At 55.3% G+C, this 12,751-nt stretch overlaps 1 protein-coding gene across 1 annotated transcript in view; it reads left to right on the forward strand.

Annotated features, from left to right (window-relative positions):
* PPARGC1B (PPARG coactivator 1 beta) overlaps positions 1–5,795 on the forward strand; it is a 52,381-nt gene extending 46,586 nt beyond the window's left edge. Inside the window, exons 10-12 of the mRNA XM_075509814.1 lie at positions 279–400; positions 782–936; positions 2,664–5,795. Coding sequence (XP_075365929.1) covers positions 279–400; positions 782–936; positions 2,664–2,767 — 381 coding nt within the window. The 3' untranslated portion in view covers positions 2,768–5,795. The remainder of the gene's footprint in view (positions 1–278; positions 401–781; positions 937–2,663) is intronic.
* Positions 5,796–12,751: the final 6,956 nt, after the last annotated feature.

Genomic DNA, 12,751 nt, shown 5'->3' on the forward strand with positions numbered 1-12,751 from the left:
AAGTAGGCGGGGGTGGCTGCTTCAGCCTGGCTGTAACACCGTCCCAAGGGACGTGGATATGGCTGTCCCCTGCAGCAGTGGTGTCCTGGGGGCTAGCTGGAGCGGAGACAGCCAGACCCCGGAGATGTCGGGCTGCGCCCGCGGCAGCATCACCCTGCTGCAGCCTGGCTCCTGCGCTGGCTCCTTGGAGCTCCTCGGTGGCCCTGCTTTTCCAGCGCCCATCAGCAGCACAGAGGCACGGGCTCCCGGAGCCTGAAACCTTTCGCTTGCTTTGCCAGGGGGAAGGCCGGGTGGTGTATATCGGAAACCTCTCCAGCAGCATGAGCTCCAGTGAACTGAAGAAACGCTTTGAAGTGTTTGGTGAAATTGTGGAGTGTCAGGTTCTGTCCAGGACTAACAGGTGGGTGGCGAGTGAGCCGCGGTCCGGGGCTCCAGTGGCTACAGGCAACCCCTCTCCTGCAGCAGCATCAGCACTGCCAGGCAGTGCAGGGTCACCCCTGCATCCAGCTGTGCGTGTGCGAGTGAGGCGATTCTGCCGGTGGGGTTAAGTGCTCTGCACCACACCAACCCCCTCGGTCAGCCGAGCCCACGGTCTCGGTGCTTTGGGCGAGGAGATGCAGCGTGTCCCCAGGTCCAAGGGCATGGGGAGGACTGGTGGGATGGAGGGACAGCAGGATGGACAGACAGCGGGATGGAGGGTCAGGGGTGCAGTGCTGGACAGAGCCACATCAGAGGGGCTGCGGGGCCCATCGCATCTTGAATTCTTTCTCTGGTTGCTCAGGGGGGATAAATATGGCTTCATCACCTACCGGTATTCAGAGCATGCCGCCTTATCTCTGAAGAATGGCACCTCGCTAAGGAAGAGGAACGAGCCTTCGTTCCAGCTCAGCTCTGGTGGCCTCGGGCACTTCTTCTGGACCAGATACGCTGACTTGGGTAAGAAAGCAGGAGCTGCTTTTTCCAAAGCGTCCTGCTTATCAGCACAGAGCCATAACGGCACATTGCACTGCTGAACCCTAGTCACGCAAGGATCCTAAACTTCTTTAGAGCCTGCAGGGAGAGCCCACCGTCTCTCCTGTGGCTCATGTAGCTGCTCTTAGCTCAGTCAGATGGCTTGGGAAACTAGGGGGAGAGAAGAAAAGCAATTGCGTGAGGACCCGGAGTGCAAAACGTAGCATCACACTCCAGGGCTGCTGGGTCTCAGCCGACCACAGCCCATCCTGTCTCCGCTGCATTTCTACACAGTGCTGGACCCTTCCCAACAGAGAATTCCCTTCCTAGTCGTTAGAGAAAGCAGTCAGCAACATCTCATTAGCCCAAGAGGTGACCTGGGTGGTTTACTGCTCTGCAGGAGAGATTCACCACACTGCACATGCACTTTTAAGCCAAAATGACAGCACTGAAATGTGCTGCGGTCGCATTAACTCTTTCTGTGTTGTATGGGCTTCTGCAAGACCTCCTGCCTCACTCAGTGACCGCATTAGCCAGGGCCTTGCTGGACCCTGTCCTTCCATGGGTGGTAGGGCTGCAGCCTGAGCTGAGGGACAGGAGCGAAACCCTGTGCTAGTCCTGCAAGAGAAGTGTGATCCAGGCTTTGCTCAGCCCTCATTGCTGTGATCTTCAGGTGTTTCACGAACACCGTGCATTTATTTCTGTACCCGCTGCAGGGGGTGAAGTGGTTCTAGTATCCCACTTCTTGCATGAGAGACTGAGGCCCAGAAAATAAAGCCCTAAGTCTTGACTTACCTCTAGACGTGCAGTCTGACACAAGTACTGCCCGATCTTTTAGCACTTCTCACCTGTTCAGAGCAGCGATTCCTCTGATTTTGGGTGTGGGCGCAAATGCCTGTTGTTCATCTAAATAGATCCCGGGGCCTCTCATTTTGGACACGGAGGAGATAGGAAACAGAGAGCACCCTGTGATGATGTTGGCACATGGCTGTGCAGTGTTGTGGGGAGGGGGGCCAGAGCTGCCCCCCTGCATAGGAGAACCCCCCTCAGTGCTCCTCACCTGCAGATTGCTGCAAGGCCAGCAGTCACCCCCTTATTGCACAGCCTGGCTCGATCCTAACATCCTGCTCGCCCTGGTGCAGGATGAGATGGGGAGCCTACAGGCAGAGATGAAAGGCAACCGTGCCATTCATGGCTCCTTCAAAAATACACACCCAAAAGGGTCAACCTGCTGTTAAATTAGGCAGCCTTATTCCTGGCATTTGCCGAATCTCCCAGGCTTTGCGGTGGCACTGTTTGTTCAGGTTCTGACGGAGGGCTGGGGAGCGCCGCAGGCAGGCACCCCCCCTCCCCGCGACCGGCACGGCTCCCGCGGAGACGGCCCTGTGTCCGCGCCTCGGAATTCAGCTGCATCCTGCAGATATTTGCGCACCTGGAGACGGGCGCCTGCGGTGCGTGACCTGCTGGGCTGGGCACTGCTACAGCCCCTCTCCCCAACCGCTTCTGTTCAATGGCGGAGAGGCAGGACGGTCCCCGCTCCCTTTCCCCATCGCCGCCTCATCCAGGCTGGCTTTGCGGTGCCAGGATGCAGCATGCTGGTAGTGGGGGAGTGAGCAGTGCCCTGCCGTGCCTCAGTTTCCCTCCCCGCCAGGCAGCGAGCGCGCTCGTGCCCCGCTCCCTGACCCGGCGCCTTGTGTCCCTGCCGTTCCCAGATTGCAGCGCGGAGGAGTCCTCCCCAGCTCCAGTGAAAAGCAAGTACGAGACTATGGATTTCGACAGCTTGCTGCAGGAGGCCCAGCTAAGCCTGCATCGGTAAAAGCCTTAACCTTGGAGGAATACCTCAATACCTCAGTCAAGGCACTTCCAATATGTTTACGTTTTCAAAGAAATTATTCAGTCTATGGAAAGCGAGAGAGAGCGAGAGAGCGAGAGCACGCACGCGCGAGAGAGAGACTGCTGTCCCTTCCGATCGATGTTTACATTGAACAAAGCTGCTTCTGTCTGTGAGTCCCCATGGTGTTGATGTCTCACTGCCACACGTTAGTCCCCCCGCTTCTGACTGGTTGTTTTAGGGTGAGCCTAGGAGCCCCCCGGCCCCTCTCCCTGCTCCCGCCCCTCCCCGTGCTCCCACCGCCCCCGTGCTCCCGCCGCGGAGTTGCAGCTGTGTTCACCATAATATTTTTTGTCCGTAGTGTGTGATGATGAAATTGTTAATTGTGAATAGAATCAGGATTATAAACTAATTTTTAATAGAAGAAGAGAAAAAAAAGTATATACTTAAAAAAATGTATTTATGGCTCAGATGTACTGTAATTCAGATTTATTGTACCGCTTCCTTGATTTTTAACTATGCACTGTAATGAGGCACTTGCCACTCAGCAAATGGGGGGTCAGAGCAGAGTCACGGAGCCGGCATTCACCCGTTGACCGCGGAGGCACCCGCCTCCCCCGCTGGCAAACCGGGGTGCTCGGCAGTCGTGTCGGAGTCGCCCACTTTGCTGTCAAAGCCATTCTTCTTGCTCGCATGGCCCGAGCCCCCCAGCCCCCAGCCCCCAGCCCGGCTGGGTCGCGGCACCCAGATGCTGAGCTCGGTCCTGGCGCGCGATGGAGCCGGTGGGCGGTGGGGCGCGCCAGCCCCGTGCCGTTCTTGCCATGGGGCCATGCAGCTTTGCAGGGATGAAGGAGAGGGGTGGTAGAAGAATGCACTGCCTGGGGGGCTGCGGGACCAATGCCTGCCAGCCAGCGCTGCTCCAGCCCTCCGCTGCCTTCGGAGCCAGGAGAGAGGGGCTGGGGGGCCAGAGCCGGCCGGGCTTGATCTGGCGGGTCCTGCCGGCACAGGCTGGGGGACGGGTGCCTCCAGCTCCGTGCGAGGGAGCTGGCTTCTCTCTGGCTCCTTGGGCTGCTGGGAGACTGGCTGGGCCGAGCGGCTTGCTCCCCGCTCGCTTCCACCCCCTGCAAAGCAAGCAGGGTGAGAAGACCTGTCTGTGATCCCTGCCCGGCAGCCAGCCCAAAATCCAGAGAGGCAGGGAGGCGGGAGGGGGCACGGTAGCCCTGCCGAACGTCTGCCCCACCCAGTGCCCTGCCTGCGCTCTGCCCGGTGCCTGATAAGCCATACACTTCCCCAGCACCCAGGTGGCACCCAGGATCCATCCCCCATGCCCGCCAGCACCCCGTGGTATGCTTGCCCGCTCTGCCTCTGGCCGGGGGCCCTTGGAGCTGCCCGGCAGCGCTGGATTTAAGGCATGCTCAAGCAGCAACCCCCTCGAAATTTGCTTGCAAACTTGCCCTCCATCTCCAGGCGAGGTGGGAGGGGGAGAGAGCCCACCACCGGCTGGAGCAAACCCCATGGTGAGCCGGCCAGGGACACTGTTTTCCTGAGGGAGCGGGAATCTCGCGGCTCCTCAAGCCATCGCCATCGTCTCCATTTATTTTTCAGACCCAGAGACCACTAGGGATTCAGCCATCCTATGTAGATAGAATATTATAGCCTTAACTCTGCCAATAGATAGATTAGAGTCTCCTGGGGTCTCCCCTTGACATGACTTAGGGGTTTTATTCTCATTTCCCTGGCGTGGGTACTATTTCATTTTGCAGGGAGTATCACCAAAGCCTCCGAAATTGCACAAGATGCGATGCCAAGAGCCTGAGCCCTGCCGAGGTGGCCCTTGGCTCCGGGGGCCGTGCGTGCAGCTGATCTCTGGCAGGAGCAGGAATGCCGGCAGCACCGATACCAGCACAGTTACCTGGCTATTTCTCCCCGCTTTCGGGGGAGCTGTGGTTCTGACGACAACCATCCCGGCGGTGCGAGGGCCCACAGGCCGCTGCAGGGTTTGAACTGCGGGTCCCCAATCTGCCGCCGGTGACGGTCACTGTCAGGGAACAGTCCTTGTGCCATTTCAGTCTCAGCAGCAAGGTTCCGTGTCTCTCCTGCCACAAGCTCCCCCCATTTCTCATCCCACCTTAGCAAACACAAGTAGCTCTGGCCGAGACTGAGCATCTGCTATTGGCAATTGCCTCATTGTAGCTTTGCCTTTTTCTGTCCTAGTATTTCCTCACAACGATGATGTTTACATGTGATTGCTATAGAGCTTATGTAGAATGTATATAGCGACACATTTAGGGTGGGTAGTACTGTCCTGTGCTGTGCTGATGTTTTTCAGAAAACGATCAATCCAAAAAAAACCACAAAAAAAAGCAAAGTAAGTGGAATTCTTCCATCTCCTGCTCAGCTGGGGACACCGACCCCCACGGCCGGGCCCCGCTGGGGATGCATCAAGCGTGGCGGAGGGGAAGGGTTAGTGCAGAGCTGGGGGGGCTCCAGAGCTGGGGGGAGCCCTCTCCTGGGGGATCACTCAGTCGCTTCCCAAGCATTGGGTTCGGTGTACCCAGATAAAAAATTTGACATTGTTTTCCTGCGGCTCGCCGCCCCGGGTCGGCCCGCAGCACCTGCCCACGCCTGGCTTCTGGATATCGAGGCCAGTGCTCGGGAAGGGGAGGGCTCCTCCTGCACAGAGCTGATCAGTACTGCACCCGTAGGGTAGGAAGAGATGCAATAAGTGGTCTTTGTGGTGCCTGAAGCCTGTAAGTGGGGTTGGGATTTTTTTTTGTTTGTTTGGGGTTTTTCCTTTGTTTTTTTCAGTGAAATTGGGGTGGTTTGTTTTCCCCCCTCCCCCAAGAAATGTCTCCAGGACTTATGCACTATGTGCAGAGGTGTGCAAGGTGCAGAGGCACAGCTGTGGCTGGGGCAGCCCTCTGCTGCTGCCTGCCCCTGCCAGCCCATTGCTGCAGCAGGGAAAAGCAGGGGGCACGTGCTGCCTGCCCCAGGGCTGTGTGCTGCCTGCCCCGGGGGCACGTGCTGCCTGCCCCAGGAGCTTCCCCCGACTTTTAGGACTGGGTGAGAGTAGAAGGTGTTCAGCTCAAGAAGCACAGGTCTGCTGGCTTTAGAATCCCTCACGCAGGGTTTGTGGTGAAAAATAAGTTTCCACTTGATTTTTTTTTTTTTTTTTTAATATAAAGGTGTATTTAGGTTGCAGTGCTCGAGTCTGCAAAGGGGCAGGAAAGAGGGCTCGGGCACAAGGGGCAGGTGAGAGCTCACTGCCTTAGTGGCCTGTGACTGTTTCAGGTGCTAACGGGGAGACGGGGCAGGAGCAAAGCAATGCCCAGGCACTGCGCTGGGAGAGGCAGCCGGCACCGCCGGGGAAGCCAGAGGCACCCAGCGCTTTGCAGGAGCTGCCGGGACCGGGGTGCGGGGATCGCCGCCCCACGAGGATTAGCTTTACATCCCGCCCAGCCTGTGGCATCGCGGTGGGTGCCCTGGTGCGGGTGCAGCTCAGAGCTGGGCGGCCCGAAAAGGGAGCCCTTGCACCCTGGCCCCCCTGGCAGCCCCGGAAGGCTGTCCTCCGCCACCTGCAAGGGCCGGGGCTGTGGGGCGGGTAGGAGCGCTACTTCAAAGAGAAACTGGGAGCAAAAGGGTATATTTCTGTAGGCAATAAGTGAGGAGGAGATTTATTTTTTTAACAATACGTAACTATAGAATGTCCCCCAGTAGTTTCCTGCAGGTACTGCGGGGAAATGCTGAATGTGAAGAGTTTCATGGTAAAATGCCCCTTTGCTTTTTTTGCACAGACTTGCCCCAGGAAAGCTCGTTGTTCAGGGTGGGGTACCGGGTTTCTGGCTGGAATCCAGCAGGTCCCTGGGGCTCCGCGGGAAGGAGCAAATGTTTCTGAGTGTCTGGGCTGAATGCAGAGGACAATCCTGGGTTTTAGGTTCAATGCTGCCCCAAAGAAAAGGTTCATCCCGATTCCTACTCAGCGCAGCTGGCTGGGCTGCACATCTTTAACAAAGCAGCAGCTCAGTCACCATGTTAGGTCTTGAGTGTCTGATTTCAGCACTGGTCCATGCAAAGGAGTTGCAGTTGCAATTGCAGACTAGCACTTTTTTTTTTCTTTTTTTCTGTTTTGGTTTTTTTCCTTTCTTTTTGGAGGTATGCTAAATACCGAGATACATCGTTGTTCATAGCTGAGCCCTGACACCCCTCCTGTTCTAAGCGTTGTAGTCCATCCCCGACAATCTCAAGCAATATAGAGCCAAATGCAGCCTTCGGGTTTCATTCCTCCTCCCTCGCCCACCCTGGGGTCAGGGGCGGCAGCAGCAGCCTGGCCGCAGTGCCCAGGGCCACGGCCGCAGCCACGGCGCCCAGCCAAGAGCCACGCTGTGGTAATACTGAGCTGGGGGAGGGAGTGTGTGTATGCATGTGAGAAAGAGAGAGAAAGATTAAATTGATGCATTTCTTGAGAAAGGTGTAAGAATTTCACCTAAAAAGGGGCACATCTGCTTTGTTATTTATTTTTTAAAAAAAGCTAAATTCTGTCTTTTTCTTCTTTTTAAGTAAAAGGACACTGCTAATAATTATTAGGGGCCAATTCTGCCTCCCTTCCTCATGCCGAGTAAGTACTACTTAACCCTGCAATTTTCTACTTGCAGAGTAAGTAGAAGTAGCAGAATTGATCCTTCTGTGATTAAGAATCAAGGTTTTAGTCTGGGTTTTTTTTTAATTGGTAGCATTTTTTTATATTTCACTTGATTTTTTCCCCCAGTTCCGTTCTGTTGTGTCCTTATTTATGTAATATACTTTAACCTTAAAAGATGGCATGGATTCTTATGCCTTTCCTTTATTGTTATTATTTTTAAAAAAGAGATTTATTTCTAGTGTGATTTAACTGTCTACCTTCTAAAACGAGAGAACGTTTTCTTGTATTTTTACATTGTCAGATTCTATAGTTTCATAGATAATTTAACCAAATCGCTCAATGTATTATCTATATCTATCTGGTGGGTATAAAAGTTCTATTTTAAATTGTGTAAATACTTCAGAACTGGCTTCTTTTTCCAGACTCCCCTGCTGCGGAGTTACTTGTTTACATCAAAAAGACTGTAGAATCTCTACGCTCATGTACTGTAAATAGTGAAGTGATCTGCCTATAAATAAACGATAACATATATACTATAAAGTGGAAAGAAAAAAAAAGGAACAAGTCTGTGCCACTAATACTTTAGTTTATTAGTGCAAACCTGCTCTGGGAGGAGGTGTTTGCTTTGCAGAGGGTGCTCTCCGGCATCTGCCTGGCCAGCAGCGGGACAGTGGGGGCATGGCCGGGCCGGGGGGGTGGCGGAGCCCCCCAGCTCGCTTCCACCAACACTGCACCGCTGCCAGGGATGCAGCTCCCGTGGGGGAATATCCCTGTAATTGCTATTTTAAGTGTGGCTTCTTCCAGTTTAACTCGTGCAGGAAAAGCCTGGGCTCCATGCTCTGGACTTTGGGAGCGGTGCTGCTGCTGCAAGACCCATTGCAGAAGAAACCCCCCGGTGGGGGGGGGGTGCCAGTAAAAAATGAAGTGGGGCACGCACCTCAAATTTGCTTGAGTGGGAGTAAGAGAGCAAAGGGCTGGATTGCAAGAAAAAGTGTGGAAAAGACTCCAGACAGTGATGCACCAACCATACGGCTCAGGACGGCACCTGGATAGTTCCTCGGGTACCAGGAGAGCAGTGCCCCGGGAGCCAGCCTGCTCTCCCAGAGACACGGCTGAGGTGGCCGGACCGCTGTTTCCCAGCACAGGGTGTCCTGGCGTCCTGGTCATCGTGGGAGCCCAGGCTGCAGAAGGGATGGGATGGAAAGCCCGGGCAGTCGGCGGCAGCATGGAGGCAGCTCCCCCGCAGCACTGGGGGTACAGGAGCCCAGTGCCAGCCATCGCCCCTGCGAGGGCTCGCCAGGTCGGAGATGTTGCACTGGATTTATCCAGAGCACAGCATGGTGATGCTGCCAGGTGGGAGGACATCAGCGGCCCGAAAGGAGGAAGTCTGCAAGGTGCTGAGCTGTCCCGGCTATTTTTTTTCTGCCAATCTGCACTGATTTAGGCAGCTGCCCTAGACCTGCCCATGTCCGGCACCGCACAGCCAGCGGGAGCCCAGCAAGGGTCCCCCCACCCAGCCACAGAGCCAGAACCAGCCTCCCACCCCAAACCTAGCCCCTCATCCCTGCGACTGCTGCACCCTGAGTGGAGAACTGACAGGAAGCCCATTTTCCTGCTGCTTTCAAAAAAAATGGAAAGCTGGGGGCCACCAAACTGGAATATTTTTCTAAGATACATCAGGGCACAGTGATGCTGATAATGCCAGGACAGATTAAACATGAAATTGCAAGGAGGAAATGTGGGGATGCAGCTGGGACAGCCAGTGTCATGGTGCCTGGGGTGGGTGCAAGTGGGAGCAGAGGCACGGGAGTGGGGTACCCAGCTGGCAGGGCTCCAGGATGGAGCGGGGGCACACCAAGGAAGGGTCTGCAGGGAGGGACAGACCCACAGCTGAGGCTCATCCTCCCAGCCTGACCTGCGCCGCCTGGCGCTGCATTCCCAGGCAGCTTCCTGGAAAATAAAGGACTGATACTGTTCATCGAGTATTATCCTGCAAGCAGACCTAGAGACTGAAGGGAGCTGTTGGTGCATCTCGACATCAGTTCAGCAGCTCCATTAGTCCCAGCAATTACTTCCAGCCATTTGGAAAAAAACCCCAATGTGACAGTTTTCATTTTGGTATAACTTTGTGATAAAATGGCTTCTTCTCACACAGACAGGTGCTGCTTTTGTAGTAGCTCATATGGCTGCTCTCCGGCTGCCGGAGGGAAGGGAGGTGGCGTTACCTCCTGGGCTAGGCACACTGCACCTTGTGGGAGGGAACATAACTCAATAACGGGCTTTTGTGAATAGGGACAGCTTTTGTTGCTGACCTTGGCTGGCTGGCACCCGGTGGGCAGCGTGGGCAGCAGGTAGCGTGGGCAGCGCACACAATGCAGGCAGCCGGCGCAGCGGGGGCTGCAGGGGCAGCGTGGCGGTGCCCGTATCTGCCCGGCTGAGCTGGGCCGGCTGAGACCACAGCTGTCCCGGGCTCCACTGTCTTGGTGGGACCCCCCCGCCCCACAGGCAAGGGTCCACAGAAAGGCCCGTGGGTGGGCAGGGGACGCAAGGGCACAGCAAGGCAATGCCTGGAAATGGCATGCTAGGTTCATGTTCCTGATGGGTGTGAAACGCCTGTTGCTTGGGATTTCTGTCACCACCTGGCGAGCTGTCCTGGGCTGCCCTTTGGAGTTTCAGCTCCCATCTGTGCCCTAGGCAGTGGCATCCGACACCAAATCCTTCCCTGGGCTCTGCTAGGCACAGGAGCTGCCTGCTCCCCAACACGGACCTCAGCTTCTGGGCCATGCAAGGTCTGTCCAGGGGGCTCCGGAGGCCATACTTAGAGTAATGTATGCATTTGCCCCCTCTCAGCATTTATCGGTCCCATCTTGTCATCCAGGTGTCTTTGCAGGGAGGAACAGGGACAGGTTTGGTTTCTTTGCTCCCTGCCAGCTCAGCGACCTCCCTGCCCACAGTAGCTGCCCGCATGCCGACAAAGGGACTCCTCCTGCTTTCCTTCCCACTCCCTCCCAAGCTTCGCATCTCTCTCCCTAAGGCACCTGCAGCTCTTGCCTCCTGTGCTTGCTGGGTGGCTTTAAATGCTGGTGGAGAGCTTTCTCCAGGTGCTGCTGGTTTTGGGTCCCACAATCTCTGTTCCCTCCCCCTCAGTCCTGGGCTGGTTACGTTTTCATTTTTCATATGCCATCTCTGCCTCCAAATGCCTTTTCAAACTCAGACTTGGACCCTTCATGTTTCTCAGCAGCCTCCTGCAGGTAAGAAGGCACCATCCTCTCCCCACTGGCTTTTCTAGCACTAACCCTGCTCCCCAGAAACCCCACCACGCTGCTGACTCTGAGGGAGCATTTCCAGCTCCTTATGTCTGCAGGCTCTTGCTGCCTGCAGTGCACAACACCCTCGGCGTTGGCTGAACAGACCCTTTGATGACCGGGGCAACAGGAGCAAATCTGCCCCAGCTGCGGCTGCGATGGGTGAGGTGCTGGTGCGGGGCTCTCGGGAGGCAGCCGGCTCTCTGCAGCAGTGCCGGGGCTGCCGCCTCTCTCCTTTTCTAAGCGTCTCTGCTTCCCTTTCAGCTTGACATACAGAAGGACCCCTCCTCGCTCCTGCAGTCGTGCTTTGATCACCATGAGCAAGCGGCTGCCCAGGCGGAGGCTGAGCACCGAAGGAATAGCAGCAGATGGCTGGAGAGAGCAGGGTCAGAGGTTGACCCTCTGCCTGCCTGCGGGTCAACAGCCTGCGGAGCAGAGGGAAAGCACCTTCTCACTGCCTTAATAGTAGCGATGATTTTAGAGGAAAACTGTCTACACTGCAGTAGTGCACACAAGCAGGCGATGCCCCGGGCTCTCAGTAGCCCCCAAACCACCGAAGGCTGATTGCCCACGCAGAACCTGCTAGAGGAGGGCACAGAGAGGAGTTAGATTGCGCTGGAGCCTGGCACACGCTGTCTATCATCTGTATCTGCTCACGCTGGTTTCAGATCGCTCAGAGTCTTCATTGCAGTGGGTCTGCAAAATAATGGTGTCTGCCTGGAGAGAGGCAGGGAAAGGATTTAGCTCACCATTGCTAAAACGGGCAAACTCTTGGGTTCAAGCCCTGGCTTTCATCACCACCACCATCTCCATTCTTCACTGCGAGCTACTGAAAGTCAGCTCCAGGCAGCAACGCAGCAGTCCAAGGAGAAAAGACAACTTGTGCAATCCCCCCGGGACATGAGGCTCTCCCCTGCGCACTCAGGCAGCGGAGGGAGGGACACTGCTCCAAGCATCCTCACTCCTAGGGTTCAGCTCACCTTCAAGTTTACTTCCAGGAAACAGAAGTCCAGGTTTGCTCTGCTGGGTTTTTGCAATCAGTCAAAGCCAACCAGCACTGAAATACTGTTGTATTTAAAAATTATGCAGAAAAATAAACACATCTGGCAACTAGCTATTGCTCTCTCCACAGTGCTTCTGCTGTAAGCTCTGTCCCTGCTACTGAATTTACCCTCCCTTCAGTGCTGCTGGTGGGGGGGACCCCCACATCAGTGTAGCTGTGAGGCGAAAGGAAAGAGTTAAAAAGCCTATTTGGCTGCGGCTGTGCACCATTTTGCCATACCAGCTGCCTGCAAGTGGCCCAGGAGATACCAGCAGGTTATTTACAGTGGCCGTTACCTGCAGCTTCCAGCATCTACTGGCTATCCAAACTCCTGAAGGAAATTAAGGAAATTAATTTTTCTTCAGTGAAAGGATTAAGAACTTTAATTAATGAAGGGTAAAGGAAGAAGATTTTAGGCTAGGCGATTTGCAGGAAGCACGCCTGGCAGCAAGGCTGCAGCTGGCCGCAGCAGCATGCAGCGGTGGAGCAGCAGCTTGTCTCAGCCTGTGTCTGCAAGCAGGGCACAGTAAGTAACCCAGAGTGATCCACAAAATCCCCACAGGCTCCTGCGGGGAGCAAGCCCTTCTGCAGCCCTCATAGGCTTCAAGCAGATCAAACAGAGGATTTTTCCTATGCAGCACCAGGTTTTGGGGTTGGGATGCACGCAGCAGCATGGCAGTCAGCCGGTGCCACATGCACTAAGGGCAGCATTTGCAAATGCAAGTTCTGCCACGCTGGAGGAGGTGGGGAAGGGCAATGGAAAGCAGCAGTTTCATGTGCTTTGGGGGAGCAGCAAAGCCAGGTGAGCACTGCATACAGTGTTAGTCACGTTCGAGACAAGTGTGGAAAAGGGATTAGCAGTAGTGAAGTGTGAAGCCACAAACCCCATGGAGGACAGAAAAATAATGATAAAGGACACAGAGTGGTTAGGAATGAGAATAAGAAACATCACTTGGAAATTACAGCCAACATCTGAAACATCC

The sequence above is a fragment of the Mycteria americana genome, chromosome 8, assembly GCF_035582795.1.
Source record: "Mycteria americana isolate JAX WOST 10 ecotype Jacksonville Zoo and Gardens chromosome 8, USCA_MyAme_1.0, whole genome shotgun sequence".
NCBI lineage: Eukaryota > Metazoa > Chordata > Aves > Ciconiiformes > Ciconiidae > Mycteria > Mycteria americana.